This window comes from Heloderma suspectum, chromosome 8 (genome assembly GCF_057233095.1).
Source record: "Heloderma suspectum isolate Gila_16-S chromosome 8, 16-S_ref, whole genome shotgun sequence".
In the NCBI taxonomy this organism is placed as follows: Eukaryota; Metazoa; Chordata; class Lepidosauria; order Squamata; family Helodermatidae; genus Heloderma; species Heloderma suspectum.
Genome location: NC_139465.1, coordinates 713995 through 737187, shown reverse-complemented (window position 1 = coordinate 737187; position 23193 = coordinate 713995). Strand labels below are relative to the sequence as shown.

At 55.0% G+C, this 23193-nt stretch overlaps 1 protein-coding gene across 7 annotated transcripts; it reads right to left on the bottom strand.

Annotated features, from left to right (window-relative positions):
* Positions 1-15696, bottom strand: DHODH (dihydroorotate dehydrogenase (quinone)). Of its 7 annotated transcripts, none has more exons than XR_014784686.1 (10): positions 5524-5581; positions 4586-4798; positions 4217-4416; positions 4006-4088; positions 3394-3581; positions 2801-2914; positions 2360-2513; positions 2116-2275; positions 883-1035; positions 1-226 (listed from the first exon to the last, which is right to left on the bottom strand). XR_014784686.1 is itself a non-coding variant. In XM_084812570.1 (10 exons), exons 3-10 carry the CDS (start codon positions 4697-4699, stop codon positions 981-983), a joined length of 1068 nt encoding a protein of 355 aa, XP_084668696.1. In that variant the 5' UTR covers positions 4700-4798; positions 10926-11103; positions 15511-15696; the 3' UTR covers positions 1-980. The 7 variants fall into 7 exon arrangements, 5 of the variants coding, with proteins under 5 accessions (XP_084668696.1, XP_084668691.1, XP_084668694.1 ...); XR_014784687.1 differs by having other exon boundaries at positions 4586-4795; XM_084812570.1 differs by lacking the exon at positions 5524-5581 and adding exons at positions 10926-11103; positions 15511-15696 and having other exon boundaries at positions 1-1035.
* Between the last annotated feature and the right edge of the window lie 7497 nt (positions 15697-23193).

Below are 23193 nucleotides of genomic sequence, written 5' to 3'. Positions count from 1 at the left end.
TAGCTTTTCAAAATATGTAACTTTAATATTCTTTAATGTTCTTGTCTTAAGGTTGTGTTGTTTGAAACTTGTATACCACTTTGATAGCTTTTTAGCAGATAAAGTGGTATACAAATGTTAATAATAAATAAATGGACTACCAATGATGACGAGATGGCTGTTTTTCTTGCCACTGATTTTGATCCTGTTGATTGCTGGTGTCCATCATGGAACTTCAACCATGCCACTGAGGAAAAACCGATGGCTTTATTCAAAGGTCCACCCAGTGGAAATGGCTGTCTGGAGCAGGGCCGGCCCCGCAGCACAGGCCACGCAGAACATGCTGCGCCACCCCTTCCCAGAGCCCAGCTGGCACAGCCTCCCCACCCCCACCCCCCATGGCTGTGGCAACAAGCCTCCAAAGCTCAAGGCCACTGGGCGGTCCACTGGCATCAAGCAGACGGGGGGATATTTTGGCTGTGCCCCCCTCCAAACCCCCTCAGAAAGGACTTCCCTTTCCCTCCACATACTGCAGAACCAACTGTCCTGGTCCTCAGCAAGCCAAGGGAATTTCTCTGGATCTTCATCTTGGCCTGAGGATATGCAGCACTAAACAGGAGCCCCCCACCCCCTCCGCTGCGACAAGATTTCTGATCAAAGACGCCAGCTCCTTCAGCTGCTGCCAGTATTTGCTCACTCTGTGCCAGGGACATGGAGAGCCAGGCTACACGTGTTTGCGGGAAGAACCAGCTGAGGGAAGTCCGTGGAGGGGACAGGCAAAGTCATTCTGCCTGCCTGCCTGGCCAGGGGAACTGTGACCCCAGGTGATACTGGAGAAGCCCCCTCACCAGGAGGAGAGCAAGCCGAGAGAAGCCGGCAAGCTGGATTGCAAGCAACACACACCCCAGAGGCCTCTGAGCCCCTCTGCCTGCCCAGGGCCAGCCGACATCTCTGTGCCCAAGAAAGTTGCTGCCATCGCACCAAGCCCATGCCAGGAGTCCTCAGAAGGCGTGATCTGCACCCACGGCGTCCTGAACGCTTCGGAAGCCTTGCTCTCTGCGCAAAGCAAGGAACACAGCGGTGGGAGCTACCCGTCTAGCAGAGCCTGCTCCCCCACCTCCCCAGTCCTCCACTCACTCTTCCTGAAGCCTGGGAGAATACATCTCCGCCCAAACAATGCCCATGTGCACTTTGACACCACCCCATGCCCTAGTTTGAACATGCCACCCCAGCTACTGCAGGCAACCAGGAGTGGTTATTCCTGTAGGGTAGATCAACCCTTAGTCTTCAAAGTGGGGAGAGCTGGTGACCCACAAATTCAACACAGGAAACCTAGGACAAGCTGCACCAGCTGCAGCAACCCCATTTTCACCTTTTGCTTGAGTGTATTTTTTTATGAGAGTGACGCTCAAGAAGACAGCCGTGCAGGTAAACTTAATTAAAAACAGGCTCTGTGTTGTATGTTGGGGTGGGGACAGCAGGCAGGCCTGAAAAGACGGTAGACTGGTGTGGATACCAATGTCACAGCTGCTATGCTAGCAACCGTGCGACAGAACAGCCTGGAGCACAGCAGGAACACTGACGCCCCCACAGAAAGGGTGGTCTTGGGCCAAAGAGGAGTGGGAGGAGATAACTGGGAACAGAGAAATGTAGCTAAGGCAGGGGAGGGGGGCAGAAGCTCTGGAGGAGAGGGTGGCAGGCTGGCAAGAATATGGGACCAGAGACCAAGACAAGGGGCACATGACTGCTCAAGTGGGGAGGAAGAGGTGGGGCCGGACAAGCACAGAACTCGAGCTGTGAGGACTAGAAAGTTGACAATGATGCAAAGTGTGACGAGAGAGTGACAGCATGGGTGTCCTTCTCACAGCGTAAACAGAATATCGGTACATAGTCAGGCCGTGAAGGAACCCAGCCGGACTAGGTAGGTAAGGTGTGGACACTTCCAGGGCCCAAGGGGCCCTCCTGGTCTGCTCAGCTCTCGGTTGGGGAAACCCCCTTCTGCTGAGCTTCCTGACCTGCACGACCCCAATACAGCGTGTTTGGCTGATGCCTTGCCGGAATCCTGCTCGCCCAATGGCCCCCAACGCCCAGCCAGCGGGTCTTACTGCTGTGGCTGGGAGCGGCCCCTCCACTCACCTCAGGAGCGCCTCCAGCTCTCGCTTCACCGCACCCACCACGGGGGGGCCGCTGTAGGTCAGGGCCGTGTACATCTGCACCAGGGAGGCCCCTGCGCGGATCTTCTCCAGGGCGTCTCGCCCGCTGCAGACCCCACCCACGCCCACAATGGGGATGCGTCCTGGGGGCAAAATGGGCCGGTCACGGGGGAGGAGGTGGGCGGCGTGGCCCTCTGGGTCTCCCCCCACATGGCGCTGCCCCTTACCTCGAGTGAGAGAGTACATCTCGCCAACCACCTGAGTAGATAGCTGGCGGAGGGGAGCCCCGCTCAGCCCCCCGACTTCACTCCGGAGAGCCCCCCGGAGAGTGCTGGGGCGGCTCACGGTGGTGTTGGTGACCACCAGCCCATCCACGCCGAGCTGGGGAAAGGAAGCCGTGGCTACGGTGAGAAGTCCACCAGAGGTGTTGCTTTCCCACTGGAGCCACCAAACCTGCAAGGCAGACCCCGCCCCCAAGCCTGGGGGGGTCACTGCTCTACAGCAAGGCAGGCCAGGCCAGCAGGAACTGAGGAGGCCGTGGGGGGGGGGGGGCTGGAGCAGGGACCGGGATGTCGGGGGCGATGGTGGCTGAGGCCAGGGGGCTGCACTCTAGCCACATCTGGGGGCCCTGGCGGGGAGGGGGCGCTTTCCCATCCCACCCGCAGCACCTCACACACGACACTGGCAACGTCCCGCTTGTCTTGGGCCGTGAGGTCTGGTGCGATCTTCACCAGCACGGCCGGCTTGCGCTCGGATGTCAGGGCATCCCTCTCGGCCAGTACCTGTCAGGGCGGGCATGCAGCTGTGGGCACACACGCCCTGCACAGAAGGGCACAAGCCAGAGACTGCCTTCCGGAGTCCCTCCCCAGCAAGCCCAGAGTGGCAGCTCTTCAGAGCAACTGGGGCACAGCCAGGCAGAGCATGCCTCCAACGGCTCTGTGGCCCCGCCACTGGCCAAGCCCGGCAGGCAGGCTCAGAGGCCAGGCCACACTGGGGGCTCTCTGGCATGCGCCAGCCCACACGCCAGAAGCGCACCTCCCCGGTGCAACATGGCAGTGTGGGTGCCGTGATCTCTGGCGCTCTGTGCCCGCTGAGCTGGGGCAGACGAAGGCCTGCCCTCTGCCCCAGGCAGCGGCTGGCCCTCTGCCCGGGGAGGAGGGGGTGCCAGAGGGCCGATGGGAGCTCAGCAGCCCAGCAGCTGAACAGAAGAGTGCCTGGGGGCTGACCCGGAGGATGGCAGTGCCCAGAGCAGGACACCCACCTTGGCCAGCAGGTAACGCAGCTCTGCTTTCCCTTGCAGGGCCCGCAGCCCCGGCGTGTTGGGACTGGACACGTTCACCACCAGGTAGTCAGCCAGGGGGCCTAACGTCCGCACTCCCGCCACATAGTCAGCTGCGGCGTCCACTGAGGCCTTGTTCTTGCCCAGGTTGATTCCGAGGGGCCTCCCCGCTGGGAAGACACACGCAGATAGCGGCCACTCAGAAGGGCTGGCCTGCCGGACAGGCAGCCCCAAAGCCTCCTGAGGGGCAGCAGAAGAGACAGGCCCACTGGGAGAGCGCTGGGGCCACAGCAGGGGCTGTGGAACGCTCAGGCGGCATCGCCACCGACACCGGAGTTGCCCAGGGAAGAGACCTGGGCAGGATCCAGGCGCCCTCCAGTCAGCCCTGCCCAGCCGGCTGGACCCTGCTACGCCAGGCCTGGTCTGCCCCACCCTCGGAAGTCCAACTTTGGGCTCCCTGAAAGCCTCACTAGAGACTGGCCAGGGGGGAGGGGGAAAATCGTGCAATTGCCACAAGCAAGTACCATGAAAGCAGAAGTACCGGGGGCAGGGCTGTCCCATGACTCGCCAGCGGGGGGATGCAACCCACCTCACCTTCACTGAGCAGACGCTGCGTTTCTCGTCGGGCCTGAAGCCTGTGCTGCACCACCGCGTGCCCGTGGCTGTTGAACCCATACCTATGAGGTGGCAGAGAGGCTTAAGTGGATCCCCCTCCCAGTGTGCTACTGGCCACATTCCCTCTCCTCTCCCGCCCCTCCGCTGTAGGAGGGGCCGGCCAACTCCCTGCCCCACCCCGGCCCCCCACCTGTTGATGACAGCCTGGTCTTCTGGCAGCCGGAAGACCCGGGGTCTGGGGTTCCCCTCCTGGGGCTCAGGGGTGACGCTCCCCACCTCCACAAAGCCAAAGCCCATCTTGTAGAGCCCATCCACAGCCTCTCCATGTTTGTCAAAGCCAGCAGCCAGGCCGAGGGGGTTCTGGAATCGCCGCCCAAAGACTTCCACCTCCTGAGAAAAAAACAGTTCTGCACCTGGAGCCAGCAGGGGGGAAGACGAGGCTCCATCCTGCAGGCACTGAGTGGGAGAGTTCTGCATGGCAGTGGTGCTAAGGGCTCAGACCTGAGGAGCAGAGCCTGGCTAGCCAGAGCCCTCCATTCCACCCCCGGCTTTTACGCACCAAGGCCTCTGAGTCAGCCTGGCCGCAACACGGCACAATCCCCAGGGCAGCAAAGCGCACGGCCAGCGTGTGGGCTGTCTCGGGGCCCACCAGCCTCTGCAGAACAGGCATCATCCGCTTGGAGTAGAAGCTCTCGTCTCCCTTGGCCACCAGGTATGAGATGAATATGAGGCCGCCGCCGCCAAGAATCCCAGCTGCCTCCTTGATGCGCTGCTGGGGAGCAGAGAGGGGGAGACTCTGCCTGACCCCTACAGGAGCGAGGCGATGGGCTCCCCGAGCCACACCCCCGCCCCCTGCGCTCCCCCCCCCCGGGCACTAGAGCTCTGGGCCTGTAACATATTTGTTGGGGATTGTTGTACTTATGCCCTTATTCTTATGATAGTTTTTACCCACTTTGGCTGCGATTTCCTAGCAGAAAGGTGGGGATCAAATAAAATAAACAAATTGATTAATTCTGGATTGCAGGCTCAAGTCGCAAGATGGCTCTGGGGGCCCACATAGCCCCTGCTCCCCCACCACCACCACCAAATAACACCGGAATAAAGAGCAACTCCAGCAAAAAACGAGGCTGGAAAGCGCCTGGCTTTCCCGGGTCTGAAGGTGCCAAGCGCAGCAGGAGGTTGCGGGAGGCGCGCCGGCCCCGCAGGGCCTGCAGCGGCCCCGGGCTTCGGCGGGCGCCCTCCTCGGCAAAGGCTCCCTGGGAGAAGGCCCTCCTCCCCTGCCCGGCGGGCCGCGGCTCTGCCCCGCGCGGCCGGCCGAGGGGCCGGGCCGGGCCTGCGCCTGCCAACGGGGCCGGCCGGGCGGCAGCTCGGGCTGGGCCGCGGGAGCCCGCCCGCGAGAGGCCGGGTCCGCAGGCCGCGCGCCCTGCCCTCGGCGCCCCGCAGCAGCCCGCCAGGCCCCGGCGCCGCGGCCCGCCAGCAGCCCGCGGCCGGGCTCACCCGCAGCGACGCGCCGGCGCCCGCCATGGCCGCGGAGGGGAGCGCGCGGGCCGCTTCCGGCAGAGCCCGGAAGCGGCCCGAGGAAGGCGCGGAGAGGCGCGGCCGCCGGGCCCGCGGGCGCCCGCGGAGGGAGCCGGCGCCGCGCCGCGCCGCTGCCCGGGCCGGGCCGGGCCGGGCCTTGCGCGCGATCTCTCGGGCGCCTGTAGCAGCTACACGTCGCCCTCCCGGGCAGCCCTTTCTCTCTTTCTGCGCGGCGCTTCTAAAGCGCCCCGGAGCCGCAGCTCTCCGGGCGGGCCACAGAGGCCCGGCCCGGCCCGGCCCGGCCCGGCCCGGGGGGGAGGCCGGGCTTGCGGCAGCCCGGCCGCTGCGTGTTGAGCGCGTGGCACGCTCGCGTCGCGTTGCGGCGCAGTCCGTGCGACAGTGAAAGCAGCCGGGAAGATCCGAGCGCGCGTCCGGGCGACGGGCAGCTTGTCGCTCCCGTCGTCACGGCCAGGCAATCGGCAAAGGCTGCACTGCAGCCCTGCAGCGGAGCCGGGCGGCGGCGGCGCCCCGAGTCGCCAGCCCCGCGCCCGCGCGCTCGGCTCGCCCGCCCGCCCTCCGCGCGCCTCGCGCCGCCGCCTGGGCCGCGCGGCCCCCCTTCCGCCGGCGGGGCAGCGGGCGCGAGTGGGCTCCGGGGCAGGAACTTGAGCCCAGTTTCCAGTCCCCTGATCATCTTCGTTGCCCTCCTCTGAACCCTCCCCAGTTTGCCTGCATCCTTCTTCAAGTGTGGTGCCCAGAATCATAGAATAGTAGGGCTGGAAGGGGCCTACAAGGCCATCGAGTCCAACCTGCTCAGTGCAGGAAACCAAGTCAGAGCATCCCTGACAGATGGCTGTCCAGCCTCGTCTTGAAGGCCTCCAGTGTGGGAGAGCCCACCACCTCCCCAGGTAATTGGTTCCATTGCCGTATTGCTCTGACACTCAGGAAGTTTTTCCTGATGTTCAGCCGGAATCTGGCTTCCTGTCACTTGAGCCCATTCTTCCGTGTCCTGCACTCTGGGATGATCCAGAAGAGATCCTGGCCTTCTTCTCTGTGACAACCTTTCAAGTACTTGAAGAGTGCTATCATATCTCCCCTCAGTCTTCTCTTCTCAAGGCTAAACATGCCCAGTTCTTTCAGTCTCTCTTCATAGGGCTTTGTTTCCAGTCCCCTGATCATCTTTGTTGCCCTCCTCTGAACCCTCTCCAGCTTGTCTGCATCCTTCTTAAAGTGTGGTGCCCAGAACTGGACACAGTACTCCAGATGAGGCCTAACCAGTGCTGAGTAGAGGGGAACTAGTACTTCCCGGGATTTGGAAGCGATGCTTCTATTAATGCAGCCCAAAATAGCATTGGCCTTTTTTGCAGCCACATCACATTGTTGGCTCATATTCAGCTTGTGATCGACGACAATTCCAAGATCCTTCTCGCTCGTAGTGTGGTTGAGCCACGTATCCCCCATCTTGTAACTGTGCATTTGGTTTCTTTTTCCTAGGTGCAGAACTTGGCATTTGTCCCTATTAAATGCCATTCTGTTGTTTTCTGCCCAGCACTCCAGTCTATCCAGATCACTTTGAATTTTGTTTCTGTCTTCCAAAGTATTAGCTATCCCTCCCAATTTTGTGTCATCTGCAAATTTGATCAGCATTCCCTGCACCTCCTCCTCCAAGTCATTAATAAAAATGTTGAAGAGCACTGGGCCCAGGACTGAGCCCTGCGGTACCCCACTCGTTACCTCTCCCCAGCTTGAGAAGGTCCCATTGATAAGCACTCTTTGAGTCCGATTCTGTAGCCAACTGTGGATCCACATGATCGTTGTTTCATCTAGCCCACTTCGAGCAAGTTTGCTCATCAGGATATCATGGGGCACTCTGTCCAAAGCTTTGCTGAAGTCGAGGTATATGATGTCTACAGCATTCCCACGGTCTACAAGGGAGGTGACTTGATCAAAAAATGAGATCAGATTTGTCTGGCAGGACTTGTTTTTGACAAATCCATGTTGGCTTCGAGTAATCACGGCATTGTTGTCAAGGTGCTTCCAGATGGATTGCTTTATGATCTGCTCCAGAATTTTTCCAGGGATTGATGTCAGACTGACTGGTCTGTAGTTCCCAGGTTCCTCCTTTTTACCCTTTTTGAAGATAGGGACAACGTTAGCCCTCCTCCAGTCATCTGGCACTTCCCCGGTCCTCCATGATTTCTCAAAGAGAATAGACAGCGGTTCTGAGAGTTCTTCTGCCAGTTCCTTTATGACTCTAGGATGCAGTTCATCTGGCCCTGGAGATTTGAACTCATTCAAAGTAATGAGGTGTTCCTTGACCATATGCCTGTCGATCTCAAGCTGCAATCCTGCCCCTTCAGCCTGTACTTCGCCTTTGCCAGGGGGGTCATAGACCCTCTTTTGGGAGAAGACTGAGCCAAAGTAGGAATTGAGCACCTCTGCCTTTTCTTTGTCATCTGTTATCATTTTGCCATCTTTATTTAATAGCTGAACCACCATTTCTTTCCTCTGCCTTTTACTATGCACGTAGCTGAAGAAAGCCTTTTTGTTGTTTTTAGCATCCCTCGCTAACCTCACCTCGTTCTCCGCTTTAGCCTTCCTGACGCCATCCCTGCAATTCTGTGCTACCTGCCTGTACTCTTCCTTTGTTACTTGGCCTTCTTTCCACTTCCTATATGTGTCCTTTTTTGTTTTCAGGTCATCCCTAAGCTTTTTGTGAAGCCACATTGGCTTCTTCTGTTGTCTTCCACCTTTTCTTCTTGTTGGAATTGTTTGTGATTGTGCCTTGAGAATTTCCTTTTTTAAAAGTTCCCACCCATCTTGGACTCCTTTTCTCACTAGCATTGTTTGCCATGGGACCTTACTGATCATTGTTCTGAGTTTATTAAAATCAGCTTTCCTAAAATCCAGGGTACGCGTTTGAGTACACTCGGCTTTTGCTTCCCTTAGAACCAAGAACTCAAGTACAACATGGTCGCTTTCCCCCAGAGTTCCTGTAACTGCTACTTTATCCACTAAGTCATCTCTGTTGGTTAGGATCAAGTCAAGGATAGCCGATCCTCTAGTTCCTTCCTCTACTTTCTGTAGGAGGAAGTTATCCGCCACACAAGTCAGGAATTTCCTGGAGGGGCCATGTTTTGCAGAATTTGTCTCCCAACAAATATCGGGGAAATTGAAGTCCCCCATTACTACTACATCATGCTTCCTTAAAACATTGGCTATTTGCTTTTCAAAAGTTTCATCCTTGTCTTCTCCTTGATTGGGTGGCCGGTAGTAGACTCCGACCACCAGGTTCCTTTTATTCTTTGCTCCATTTATTTCAACCCAGATGCTCTCGATGGGGCTACCAAGCTCCTCCTCCTGTATTTCTGTGCAGAGATATGTATTTTTCACATACAGTGCAACCCCGCCTCCCTTTCTGTTCCTCCTGTTCTTTTTGAACAAGTTATATCCTTCAACTGCTGTATTCCAGTCATGAGAGTCATCCCACCAAGTCTCAGTTATACCTATCAAGTCATAATTTCCCTCCTGTATTAAGAGTTCAAGTTCGTTCTGTTTGTTTCCCATACTCTGGGCATTAGTATATAGACATCGAAGACCATGTGCTTCATAGTCTGGCTTTCTTCCTACATGTGTCTGAAGACTATTATTGGGCGCTATCAGAGCTGTTCTCTCCATTGCAGTGCATGCGCCTACGTCCATTGTTACCCCCAACATTACATCTCCCTTCCCCGTAGGATTCAGTTTAAAGCCCTCCTGATGAATTTCTTCATGCTGTGGCCAAACACATTCTTCCCAGCCTTTGTGAGGTGCAACCCATCCCTAGCCAACAGCCCATCTTCCAGGAAGTATAGCCCGTGGTCCTAGAATCCAAATCTCTCTCGTCGGCACCACCTTCGTAGCCAGTCATTCACCCGGAATGACTGGACACAGAACTGGACACAGTACTCCAGATGAGGCCTAACCAGTGCTGAGTGGAGGGGAACGAGTACTTCCCGGGATTTGGAAGCGATGCTTCTATGAATGCAGCCCAAAAGAGCATTGGCCTTTTTTGCAGCCACACCACATTGTTGGCTCATATTCAGCTTGTGATCGACAACAATTCCAAGATCCTTCTCGCTTGTAATGTTGTTGAGCCACGTATCCCCCATCTTGTAACTGTGCATTTGGTTTCTTTCTCCGAGGTGCAGAACTTGGCATTTATCCCTATTAAATGTCATTCTGTTGTTTTCTGCCCAGGGCTCCAGTCTATCCAGATCACTTTGAATTTTGTTTCTGTCTTCCAAAGTATTAGCTATCCCGCCCAATTTTGTGTCATCTGCAAATTGGATCAGCATTCCCTGCACCTCCTCCTCCAAGTCATTCATAAAAATGTTGAAGAGCACTGGGCCCAGGACTGAGCCCTGCGGTACCCCACTCGTTACCTCTCCCCAGTTTGAGAAGGTCCCATTGAGAAGCACTCTTTGAGTCCGATTCTGTAGCCAACTGTGGATCCACCGGATCGTTGTTTCATCTAGCCCACTTTGAGCTAGTTTGCTCATCAGGATATCATGGGGCACTTTGTTGAAAGCTTTGCTGAAGTTGAGGTATATTATGTCCACAGCACATTCCCACAGTCCACGAGGGAGATAGTCCAGCCCCCTGCCCCACCCTGATCGGCAGAGTGGCCCTCTTCTGTATCTTTTCCAGGTCTGTCAGGGTCGGTTTTCTGCTGATTTCCTTCTGTGCCTCTTTCCCTGCTGGAGCCTTTAGGTCCCTCCCATAGCATATGGAGCTTGGAGTGTCTGAGTCCTGGCTTGCATGGAGCCTCCTCTGCCCCAGGGTTCTTGAAGAGTCACCCACCCTGGTGAAGAGACCCTTTCCCCTCTCCAGACATCTGCCTTTATTCAAGGGGTGAGTGGGGGGACCTTTGGGAGGATGTGCCAGGGGGCTCAGAGCTGGCCACAGTGGCCAATCAGATGCCCCAATGAGAAACCCACAAGCAGGACATGAGTGCAACAGTACTCTCCCACCCATGTTCCCCAGCAACCCGTGTACATTGGTTTAGTGCCTCTGATACTAGAGGTAGCACAGACCCATCAAGACTCGTAGCCATAGATAGCCTTATCCTCCAGGAATTACAGTCAGGGCCAGAAATATTGGAACAAGAATAACTGTTTTGGCACTTGGTCTCTGTACGCCACCACATTGAAGTTGAAAGGAAACACACCCAGATGGGAGCAAAATCAGGACTTTCAGCTGTAATTCAAGGGGTGTGACAAAAGTGGGGCACTAACCTTTCAGGAAGTACAGCCAGTGGCATACACCCCCCCCCCCATCGTTGGTGGCTCATAAGTAATGGAACAAACCAACATCATTTCAAACTTAAAGGTCACCTTTAATACCTGGATGAAAATCCTTTGCAGTCAATGACTGAAGCCTGGAACCCATGGACATGACCCAATGCTGAGTTTCCTCCCTCGAGATGCTTTGCCAGGCCTTTCCTGCAGCTGCCTTCAGCTGCTGCTTGTTTGTGGGACTTTCTGCCTTCAGGCTTGTCTTCAGGAAGACTTGTCTTCCCCCCTTAAATGCATAATTTCATTACAATTATAGCATTTCTGATAACCATACAAAGCTTTTTGTGACATACATATTACTTAGCCTCTTGTTGGGCTATTAGAGCGTAGAGGGCAGCAGTTTTACTAGCTGAGACATAAACTAGATTGGTTAAACAGCACATAAGACAAGGAACGCAGAGACATAACAGTATCTTTATGAACAACACTGGTAGAATTAGGATGAACAATGCTTTCAAGCCAGCTAAGATCTGGAAGCCAAGGGGTTAACTAATTTAGCTAATTGTTTTGTCTTACTGTTTTGTACGCTCCTATATTGTGCAGCTTGTTGATTTGTTTATCTACAGCATTGCCATTATCAGTTAAGTTAAAACAACAGAGCTTTTGGTGTTTCTCACAACTTAAATGATGAAGAAGGAAGAGGTAATCTATACTAGCTCTGTTTTCTAGAACTGCACCTTTTAGATCACGCAGCTTTTTATTTAACAATGACAATGCTCGTGAGGTGGCATTTATGCTTTTGGCTAAGCTGCAAGCTAACCGGTTGATTTCTAGACCGTCAGCCAAGGCTAAACCTGGAACCTTAACCAGTGACATTGCTAAGGCCAATTTTTCTGAGTCAGAATATAACTGCACATGACTATTACAATTTTTAGTTAGTTGGAGTGCTCGAGGCTGCCGTTGACGGATTTTCTCGGGCTACAGGGGAAGAATTGGCACCAGTTCAATTGGCGGCTGAGGCAACATGGGTGGTTATTAGACAAGTTGGCAGGAATGAATGACCAAGTGCGGGAACTACATGTCTAAAACCATCTATGAGGCAAAAGTATGTGGGCATCATTAAAAGATATGTTTTGAGTTTTATTACAGTGGAAGGGGGCCAGGGATAGCTTTGTATTTTCTGGAAAAAATTTTGACAATTAAGCATTTGTGCACACGTAGCATTTGTTTCAGCAATGATGGGGGTGCGTAGAGTGAACTCTGTAGGGGGTAGGATCTTTGCAACCACGCCCCAATTAGCATTTTGGGAATAAGTTAAACTTACACCATAAACTCTTAACATGGTATCTTTTTTAATTTTTCCAGGATGTCTACAGACAGGTATTAGGCAAGAGCTAATAAGCCTGTTTGCAGGTATACCTCTTGGCAAACAAAAATGTTTTACTCTCGTGATGTTAGCCAGGTGAAGCCAGTAATTATCAGCAAATCACTGGGACAAACTTCTCTTTCTAGGGGCTGGCCCCCCTTTTTGCACCTTATTAAGGAAACACAATGCAACACTACTAACACTACAACACACATGTTTGATCTTCTTTGGGATCTGACCGTACGCTGGGCAGCTATTCACCTGGCAAGCTGCAGTAGGGTCTAGTCCCCTTCTTCAATTCTCTAGTTGCAGGTCTAACCGTACGCAGGGGGACAGTCTCCCGGTGTGTCTACAGTAAGGTCTAGCCTGAGTCTTCTTACTGCTTTTTCAGAATGATGTTTAAAGGATTTTCAGGATTTCTGTTTACAGTCTACTCTCCCCTCTCGCTCTCTTGACTCGTGTCCAATGTATCCAGGGTTTAACTCCAGCTGCTTTCATAGCTGTGGGGGTGGAAAGTATGACAGTTTTCAGTCTTCTCTATCTGGGAGTCAAAGGGTTATTTTTCCCTCTTTAACTCATACTTTAACTCTTGGTTGGAAAGGATGAACTTTTGTGATGGGAATGGCTTATCTTCTAAGACAAAGCGAAGCTGGGCTTGAAGAACTTTGCTCAGTGTTTGAACTTCTTGTTTAAGGCTAACGTTTGCTTGCTTTTGATGCTGCTCCAGTGTCAATTATGAAGTCAATGTCACGGCCCCTCACAGTCAATGTCACGGCCCTTCTCAAGCTGTCTCTCTTTTCGCTCATTCTGGCCCCTTTGGTTTTTTTCTTTGTGTATTTGATTTATTTTATTTGGGCATTCATGCTACTAATGTCTATCTTGTCCACACTGGGCACACTGGTTCTTTTTTAAGAATCTTCTGCCTCTGCCGGGTCTTCTTCTTTTCTTCTTTCATCTATGTCTTCTTGGGCCTTTGGGTTGAGGGAGGTATACTGGCGATAGGCATTTGAAAGACGCTCTAAGTACGCTCTGGGGCCTCGGTGGCACCTTGCAGCACTTTAGACACTTTGGTCATATTAACTGACTTCTTCATACCTGCTTTCATGGCTTTTAATAGCAGGGTTTGATACTGGGTGATGCGCTCCAGCCCCACTTGTGTTTTGGGATTCCAGCGAGGGGGGGATTTATTTACAAGGAGACTTTATTGGGTAACTTACAGCACACAGGCGTACTTAATGGTTGGATCAGACAGCTTCTCTGAACCACGAGCTATTGGGCTAAATGGGTTATTTATACCATACATGTTACCCATGAGGCAGCACAACACTAGCAAGCATTTTCAGCATAGGCTAGAAGTGTTTGGTTCTCAGGCACAGCTTCCTGTAAACAACTTCGCTTCCCAAAGTGCTTGATAACACTTTTTATTTATTAGTATGGGAAGACAAATTTTTTCTCTTTCTTTTGCTTTCTTTTTTTTTTGCTGATCTGCCTGTATTGCAGATCATGTTTCAAACTTTTTATATAAAACTTTCTGATCCATGCACCAGCCTTGTCTCTTTATTTGTCTTTTTCAAGTTAAACTTACTTAAACTTTTCTGCCTTACACTAGTCCCACTGACACACATTTGGGATAGGCTCTTCTTCTCCTTCTAGTTACATTTTCTTCATTTTAAAGAACTATTACATTATTGTGGCTACTTTACCCCAGGTAATAAGCTCCAGGCACAATCAGCTGCTTTTAATTTACCCTGGGGGCAACTGTGGCCACGCTTCTTTTCTACAAATGTTTTTTCTTTGCCTCTTGCCTTTTCTTCTTTTTTTTTTTCCCCTCTCTATCTGTCTTCTACTTTCTCTACTTGACTTTGTCTTTTCTCCTTGTCATCCATTGGGAACCACACTTAGTATCATTTGGAGTTGCAACTAACACTAATCTGCAAATATCACATATATTTTATGATATTTAAGAAATCATAAAATATACACAACAAACTTTTTCTGCAATTTAACACAATGAATGGAAAACACTTCTTGCATGGTAAGGCATGATGGAGCAGATCCAGCAATTATACTGCTCTTCTGGCTGAAAGCTCAGGGCCCATTAAAATCAAGGAACGGGCATACCCACACACGCAAAGAGTTCTAGGTCACCATTTTTGCATCGGCAACTCTATGCTGCATGAGTTCTGGCAGAAGGAAATCTAAAAGTTATAGATCAAACTTAGCCTGCTGTACACTGAGCTGACTACAAACACAGACACACGGTCCACAGCGATGAGAGTTCAAGTTTATCAAAAGCTTCACAGCACTGTCCATGGCAAGTTTTTGACAATTTAAAATTTTAGTTCATGTGCAGAGTGTCTCTAAAAAGCTCAGATGATGATGGAGGCAAACAGTGAAGGCTCTGGGCAATGAAGATGCGATGTTTCCAGCAAAGGCTCTCCACTTTTGCATCAGTTTAAAAAGGGAAAGTGTGGCCCTACACCCCTTCTGACAGACAAGGGCCTTTAACTTTTTAGCAAGGCCTCTGTCTAAACAGAGCGGCACAGCTCAGCTCTCTAGCCATGACACTTTAACTTGGGCAACTCCTCTGTATTATTTTATTTCTGTCAGGTTCTCTCACAGACATTTTAAAAACTTACTCTTTTTTTTATTTTAACCTGGTACACGAAAGCACTGAAACACTGAGTGCTGAAACTCAGGACGCTGGGGGGTGATGGGCATCGCTTTATACTTGCATTTTTCAGGCAGCCATTAATCTTCGGGGAGGCGGTGGGGTGATTTGCAGGACTTCAAAGGCAAGCTTCTCAGTTTGTCTGTATTTGTAAATCCCAAGCTCAAAACAGGACACGATGAGGTACAGGGCAGCCAAATTCTTGCTTTGGCACGGGCAACAAATAACTCGGGTCAGCTTTCTTCGCTGGGGTCTCAAACAGGAAAACAGCCTTAATTTAAAGTTGTAACATCACTGACAGCGTCAGCCAGCCAGCTACACAGATCTCATTGTTTTTTAAGACAGTTGCTCCAATATCTTCTTTTCTTCTCAATCAGGTTGGGTCTCCCAGCTTACACAGTTTATTGCAGCTTTCAGGAGCATGGTAGTAGCGTGATTTTGGCTTGGCCAGGAACATGCTGTCTGGCTTCTCGGTCTCTTCAGCACACACACTTAGGCAGTGTAACACTGGACACTCAAATCAGTGAGATTTCTTTATTGCAGGGAATCCCACGGCAAAAGCTTAATGGTTACGCTCTTTAGAAATCATATAGCTGATGGTCAGTAGCTACAGGCTCTATGCAATTCTAACATAGTTCAAAGCTAAACACGGTTACCTTGACAGAGATCTTCAACGTGGTCTTTCCGCTTTATTCTGCTTTGGGACAGTCTTATGGCACACTTTTCATTCGAAGAGGGGTCTAGCCTGTGCTCTGGGGGCTGATTCTTCACCTTTATTTTCTATTTTGCCTTCATCTTCTGGGTCTTCATTTTCAGTTTCCATTTCTTAGGGATTTTATCTCAATTAGGCGAGGTGATGATGTTGCACAACTCAGAACGTTGTGGGCAATTTTCCTGCCCCCCCTCTCGGCGCGCTAGGCTAACAGCTACTTTTTCGGCCTTACACTCTCACGCTCCCACGCTTTGTTAAAAGCCAGACTGTCCTGCAAATTTTTCTAATAAACAGCCTCAGATCTTGTTCTTTTTTTCCTCTCAGCTCGACCTTGAGCTTTTTGCTGTTTTCTCTCTCTATTCTGAATCTTTTTAAAGAAAAACATTTTTCCTTCTTTGTTTGACATACATCTCAAGGGGGTGCAAGGTTTGCTTCCCCCACCACCCATAGCCTCCCTCCTAAATTGAAGACAGACACAATTAGGGAATGGGAATTGGTCAGTGAGTAAGGGGTCTCACTGGCCGACACAAGAGGATTTTTCACACCACGCACTTTGCTACTGGCCTGGGCACCCGGACGGTCAACGGTATGCGTCAGAAACCGCAGTAGCCACTCACACAATCATCAATCTCTCCACTACATCCATATGTCCCTGCCACCCACTTTTCCCACTTTTTACCAGAGCGGAAAACGGCTTCCCCAGCTTCCTCAGCTTCCTACTGAGTACTGGCGTGCTGGGTACTGGCGCCCACTCGGGGGTGTGATCAGGCCCCCCTTCTACCCGCAAGGAGTAGGTTCTTTTGTATACGTATACCACCAACACTGACCTTCTTCATGAGGCGGGGCCCTCTTTTTTTCTGCCCAGTGGCCTTTCTCCCTAAAGGCGGGGCCCTCTTTTCCCATATACTTGCCTCTCTCCTGAAGGCTTCCAATGTGGGTTTCAACTCAATTGCAGCTGCGATACAGGCAGGGCTCAAGTTCCTTCCTCCGCTTCCCAAGGTTCTCTTGCCGCTCGCTGCCGTTTGGGCGATCCCGGTGCAGGCTTTCTCCCATTCACTCGACAAAAAGGTCGGTGGCGCCAAAAAAGGGAGGCATGCGCCGAGCTCGTCCTCCTGGTGCGGCGATCAAGAGCAGGCAAATGCCACCTGTCTGGCTCAGAGCCTGCCACATCCGAGTCACGGCACCATTTATGTTGCAGAACCCAGAGTCAGAGAGACCACGGAGTGAAGGAAAAAGAGATACTTTATTTAACGCGCGGGCTTAAGGCTGGAATCATTTCCAAAGAGCCAGAAGCCCCGATTTACATTAGCACATTGGTTTTATAGACATTGTGACACATAGGAACCGGCTCCTCCTCCCCCTCCCGCGTGGGGTTGCAGTCCTCAACATTTCTTCTCTTAGCACTATTGTTTATAATACAAGAACTGGGTTATAGGGTAGCCATGATAAGGAGAGAACAGAAGAGAAGAGCAGAGAACAAGATATACAATTGTATGACCTTTGACAAGATAAGGAATTCCTGTGTCTCGTCAGCTTACAACAATACATTCAAGGGAGAAAGAGCTCAGCAAGAACATGAAGCATGAGACTGCATGAGGCTACTTAGTCTGACCCCCGATATGGCTGCTACATTACAGCTGAAAGTCCTGACTTCGCTCCCATCTGGGTATGTTTCCTTTCAACTTCAATGTGGTGGTGTACAGAGGCCAAGTGCCAAAACAGTTATCCTTGTTCCAATATTTCTGGCCCTGACTGTAGACCAATGCCCTTTTAAAGCCATCCAAATTGGTGGCCATCACTATGGCTTGTGGTAGTGAGTTCTGTAGTTTGTGTGCTGTCCGAAGAAGGCCTTTTATCTGCCCTGAGTCTCCCATCATGCAGCTTCGTTGGATTCATGTATAATGGGAAAGGAAGAAAAATGTCTCCCTCTACACTTTCTCTATGCCAGGCCTCATTTTGTACTCCTCTCTCATGTCCGTCCTCCCTTGCCCTCAAGCAGGATCCAGGCAGGGAATTGCTTCTCAAAGTGCTGGGCCTTGGCTGGCTGCGGGCAGGCCCCGCCCTGCCCCATGGAGGAAGTGGCTTCTGCGTACTTGAGTTTGGGCAGGTGCATCTGCCAGGTCGAGTGGACAATGCTTCTGCCTGCCTGCTGGCAGAGGTGTGGTCCTTGTTTGCAAACAAGGGTGTGCAAACAGGGCCCCTCCCCAGCTGGAGCTGCAGTTGGTGCACCTGTCCAGCCTCTGAGTGTGGCCCCACCAGCTGAAACTAGAGAGCTTTTGTCCTTGATTACAGTTTTCGGCCCCCTTGTTTCTCTGGCCGTGGGGTGAGGCGGGGCTTGCATGGGGGTGGGGAAGCATGACTGTGTATGAAAGGGTGGTGCAGGGCCAGGCTGCCTAGCAGAGTGGGAACCCCCTCAGCATGTGGCTGTGGTTCTGGGTGGGGGTGTGCATTGCCCGGGGGGCACCGGGGCCCCCCTGCCTGCCTGCAGGGGAAGAGGCCTGCTATGAGCTGGTCCAGTTGCCGCTGTCCTTCCTGGCCGCGCGGTCCTGGTGCCAGCAGCGTCAGGCCCGGCTCCTCCACTCGTGGGACCAGCATGCCGAGGAGGTCCTGCAGAGCCACCTGGACGAGGGGAGCAAGAGCTGGATCGGCTCACGGGCAGAGGTGCCCCGAGAGCAGCAGCTGCCCAGCAACCAGGACCACAGCCAGGGTGAGCGGGGAGCGGGGTGCCAACCCAGCACGTGGCTGCTGTGCAAAAGGCAAACTCCCTGTTAGGCAGAATTGGGAAAGGAACTGAGACTAAAGCTGCCAGGATCATCCTGCCGTTACACAAATCTGTGGTGCGACCACAGCTGGAGTACTGTGCACAGTTCTGTCACCGCACCTAAAAAAAAGATATTGTAGTGCTGGAAAAAGTGCAGAGGGGGGCAACTAAATTGCTCAAGAGGCTGGAGCATCTCCCCTATGGGGGAAGGTTACAACAGCTGGGATTGTTTAGCTTGGAAAAGAGGAGGGTGAGGGGAGACATGATGGAGGTCTACAAAATGATGCCTGGTGTGGGGAATGTGAAGATGGAGGCATTTCCCCCCCTTTTCCATTATACTTGAATCCAACAAAGCTGCATGCTGGAGAAGATGGGGGGGGGTTGCCCTCATTTCCTGTGGGCAGCTGGTCGGCCCCTGTGTGAACAGAATGCTGGTCTAGCTGGGCCTTGGTCCAATCCAGCCACAGGGCTCCTCTTAGTTCTTATGCCCCGGCAGGAGGCAGCAGGCAGAGGATCCCCAGCGCCCCAGAAGAGGGCCAGTAGGCCCCACCGCCAGCTCCAGGATGCTCCAGGGGGTGGAGGTTCCAGCTGTGTGCTGCCTTCCCAGCCCTCGACAGCTCTGACTCGGCCAGTCTCTGACGCCCCTGGCAGCAGGGAGACCCGAGCCCAGCACCGACCACGCTCGCAGGGGCAGGGGTGCAGAGAATGCTGGGCACTTCTGGGCTCTCCTCTCCCAGCCCCCCAAGTGCTCCCACTGACCCAGGGTGCTCACCCCAAGGCTCGCTGCCGCCCATGGCCCCTAGTCCTCTGCCGACGCTTGAGGAGGCTCTGCCCCACCCTGTCCTCTGCCGCTGTGCTGCCCTGAGAAGCCAAGGAGGAGGCCAGGAAATGTGGCCATGCTACCCTGGCCCCCAGCGGCCTACTGGCTCGATGGGGCGTCGGCAGGCTGCTGCACCCCTCCCCGTTCAGGCCACGGGCTCCCAGGGCCCTCTTCTAGAGACTGGAGAGGGAGCGGAAGCACACAAAGGGATCCTTCACAGGGCAGGGGTCTTCAGGCAAAAGTGGCTGGCAGAAAGGGCCCCAGCCTGGCAAGTGGGGCACTCAGGAGTGTCCATCCTTCCCACAGGCCCCTTCATGGGTTGCAACGCCATCACCCGGAGGGGCGGCCAGTTCTGGGCCAGGAGGGAAGCGTGTTCCAAGAAGCTCATCTTCGTCTGCCAGTCCGGTGAGCGAGCCCACCGCCCCACTTGGCAGCCCTCGAGCTCCCCCAGCAGCCGCAGGGGTGGGGAGAGTTGCGGCTCTGCTGCCCCATGCGCACACCAGGGAGAGCCGTGGGGCCCAGCATGTGCGGGGGGCACTCTGCTTTAGAGCTGCCTCATGCCCAGCGGGTGGCCGCCTCGGGGAATGAGGGTGGAGGACATCCTGGGTGAGGGGAGGGCCTTGCTGAGGCTGCCAGAGGGCCCCCAGAGCACGCGCATTCCCCTGTGGAGCCCGGGGCACCCAGGCAGGCAGTGGCGCATCCCAAAGCCGGCCCGTGGACAGAAACACTCCTGAGCCTGGCCTCCCCTCTGCTCTCCCTCCCCGGTCCCCCATCCCCACAGGCCCTCCCTGGATCCACCGTGATGTCTCCCCGGCCCAGCAGGTGAGTCCCAAGTTGGGGTGAGGCGCCGCTCAAGCTGTGTTCTGACCGGCAGCGGCCCCGAGCCCTGCTGAGTGTCTGTCATGGCTGCAGCAGGGCCCCTGGGGGTGGCGGGGGCAGCCCAGGTGACTCTAGCCTGTCTCTAGCCTTCCACCTGCCAGTGGTTCAAATGCAGACAGGGGCCCAGGAGCACAGCAGCGCCCAGCCTCCCCAGTCAGCCAGCAACAGCCCCCCAGAGCCTCCCGCCTGGAGCCACTGCCCGGCCACCGCCCGGGGCCCAGTCAAGAACCGGCAGCCCCCTGCAGCCCCCTGCCCATCCGGTGACTGCCACCCACCCTGCATCCAGCAGCCCCCCCTTAGCACCCAGCGCATGCCCTCTGCTCCACATGGGGCTGGCCAGCAGCCCTCGGGCAGCCCTCGGCTCCGCAGGCTCGACGACAGGACCCTCTGCCAGCACCCAGCAGCACCCGTCCCCCCAGGAGGCTGGCTTGGATGACACAGAGAACCACTCATCACCCCCTGCTCCGGGACCTCCCACTGCCAGCTCCCCAGAGGCTGCAGCTGAGGCCAAGATGCAGGTAGGCGGAGGCTTGCAGCTGCCCGTTCTCCTGGTGCCTTCCCAGGTGCCCTGGGGGGTCTCCACAGCCAGGAAGGAACCCAAAGGGACACATGAACAGACCCCTTGCAAGCCCAGACGGCCTGAGCCCCTTCCTTTGCATGCCAGAAAGCGCAGGCTGCGGGGAACACCAGGTACGGACTGGAGTGGCAGGGGCCCAGGCCATCCAACGACACGGGGCAGGGCCTTCCCCCTCCCGCCAGAAAGAATGGGGGGGCACATTGGGGGCAAGGAGCTGCGGGCAGGCAGGGGAGGGTGGCAAGGTGCCGCCAGACCGGCAGCCTTCCCAGGGCCTGCTCCTGCAGGGGGGACTTGCCTCGCCAGGGCCAGAGGGGGCCCTTGCCCTACCTGCCTGGACTGGGTCCCTGGATGGAGAAGGGCGAGGGAGGACGCCGGGCCCCCTGGAGCACCTCCCTCTCCCCCAGCCTCATGTGGGGACTCTTCTCCGACAGGCCCTTGAGGAGCTGCTGCACCAGTTGAGCCAGACCGTGTGGTCACTGCCAGGCCATTGGCTGGCGCTGGAGAGGGCGGCCCAGGACCTGAAGAACTGGACTGGCTCCCCTGCCCTGCTCTCAGGAGCTGCCCAGGTACAAAGGCAGGGGCAGGGAGGTGAGAGAGGCGAGGGCCCTGGTTCCATGGGGCTGCCTGCTATAGGCCTTCTGCTGGGTCCCTGGTCGGGCCAGGCCACGGCAGGCTGCACCCAGGACCACCCCGGACCTCACAGCCGCCCTTGCTCCCACAGGCCTCTGCCAGCCGCTCCCTCCTCTTCTTGAGCTCACGGCTCCTGGAGGACCCCCTGACCCCCAACAACACCTCCCAGCCAGGCCCTGCGGCCACCGCCTCAGCTCTCTTCCAGGCCCTCGGAAACCTGCTCCAGGCCATGGACAGCTCCCGCGGAGGCCAGCAACAGGTGTGCAGGGGGGGCAGACGGAGGACCCGCGCCTCTGCCACCAAGGGAGGGGCACCGCCCTCCCACCCTCTCCCTCTTGCAGCATGTGCCCAAAGCTGAACCAGACCAGCTGAGGGAGGATGTTGCAGCCACCTGTGTCCCGCTGTGGCCGGTGGCGTAGCTGGGCCTCACATGCCCCCTCCGTCCCTCCCTCCTGGTTTCACTGCTGCTGGCAGCCATGAGAGACCCCGGCCCTTCCCCTGCTGAGAGTCCGCTGAGGCTCTGCCTGCTCCCAGCCAGCACCAGCGGGCTGCTCTGCTGTGGCACCACCGTGGTGCTCCTCCCTAAGCCCTGAGGGCCCTTTTTCAGGGGGAGGCAGCCCTGGGAGAGACGCTGGCGGCCCTGCCCCTGATCCAGACCGGGCTCCTGCTGGGCCGCTCCTCTGTGGCCGTGGACTCTCCCGTGCTCAGCACCACCCTATTCAGGTAGCTGCCACCGCCTCCCACCTGTGCACACTCGGGCGGGGGGGATGTGGCTGGGTGCATGCCTACCTGCAGGGTAACCCTCTTGCCCCTCGCTCCGTCCAGCGGCCCTGCAGCCTCCCTGTCTCGCCGGTCCTTCCACCTGCCTCAGCCGCGGCCCCTGACAGTCACCTTCCCGTCCTCCGCGTCCCTGGCACCCTTTCTGCACCAGCACAGCCACCTGCAGGTCCAGGTATGCGGGTCTCTTGGGCTCCGCAACATGGCAGCTGTCCGCTCAAGGCAGCCGTGCAGTCCGTCGGCAGGGAGCAGCTGGCGGGGGACGCTGTGGGGCTGGCTGCAAGGGGCGGCGGCGGCCCACTCTGGCTTTTCCCTTGTGCTAGGTGGCCTCCTTTGCACTCAACCCGTTCAGGCACCTGGATGAGAAGCCAGTGGGAAGCGTGGCGAGTATCGCACTTGCTGCCAGCAAGAAGCCCATCTGGGTCCACAGCCTTGCAGAGGAGGTTGAGGTGGGAGCGGGGCCCTCGGCACGGCCGTGGCAGCGGGTGCACTGGAAGCGTTTCCCTCCACCGAGGCCAGGCTCCAAGCCGGCCGTCGGGAGGGGGACTGGCACGGTGGGCAGGCACTGGGCAGCGTCCTGGGTGAGGGCCCTGCATGCCCCGCCTCTCGCCTTGCTGCACCTGCCGCTCTTGCGGGGCCCACTTTGCGGCAGCAGCAGGAGAATCTCCAGCAGTCGCATGCCGTCCTGTCTGTCCAGGAGGGGAGCAGGCGCTCTCCCAATTTCCTGGCCATTGCAATGGCTCAGAGATTCACTTCCGATTCACCACGTGCCCTGATTTTTATGTAATCCATTTCTTCAGCACGGTTCAAAACTGCAGTCTCGCCAAGGTGGCTTGCAACATACAGTTCTATTTCAGTATAACCAGTTCAAGAAATAAGTTAATTTTAAAGCCAATTGAAAAATGAGCCAGTAACTAAACGAAACATATATAATTTTCTAAAAACCTTTCAGTTAAAAGCCAGATGAAACAAATATTCTGTTTTATCACTGGGCAACTCTAAAAGACTCGCAACTGTCCTGCATGTGGAACCTACTTTGTTATGTTACTTTAAGATGTCCTGATCAATTGTCTTTTGAAATATTGTTCCAAATGTTCTCAGAAGCAGCTGCACCCAGATCCTTGCTTGGTTTTGCTTTGCCAACATGAGTCGACCCTTTGGTCATAATCAACAGAGTACGGAT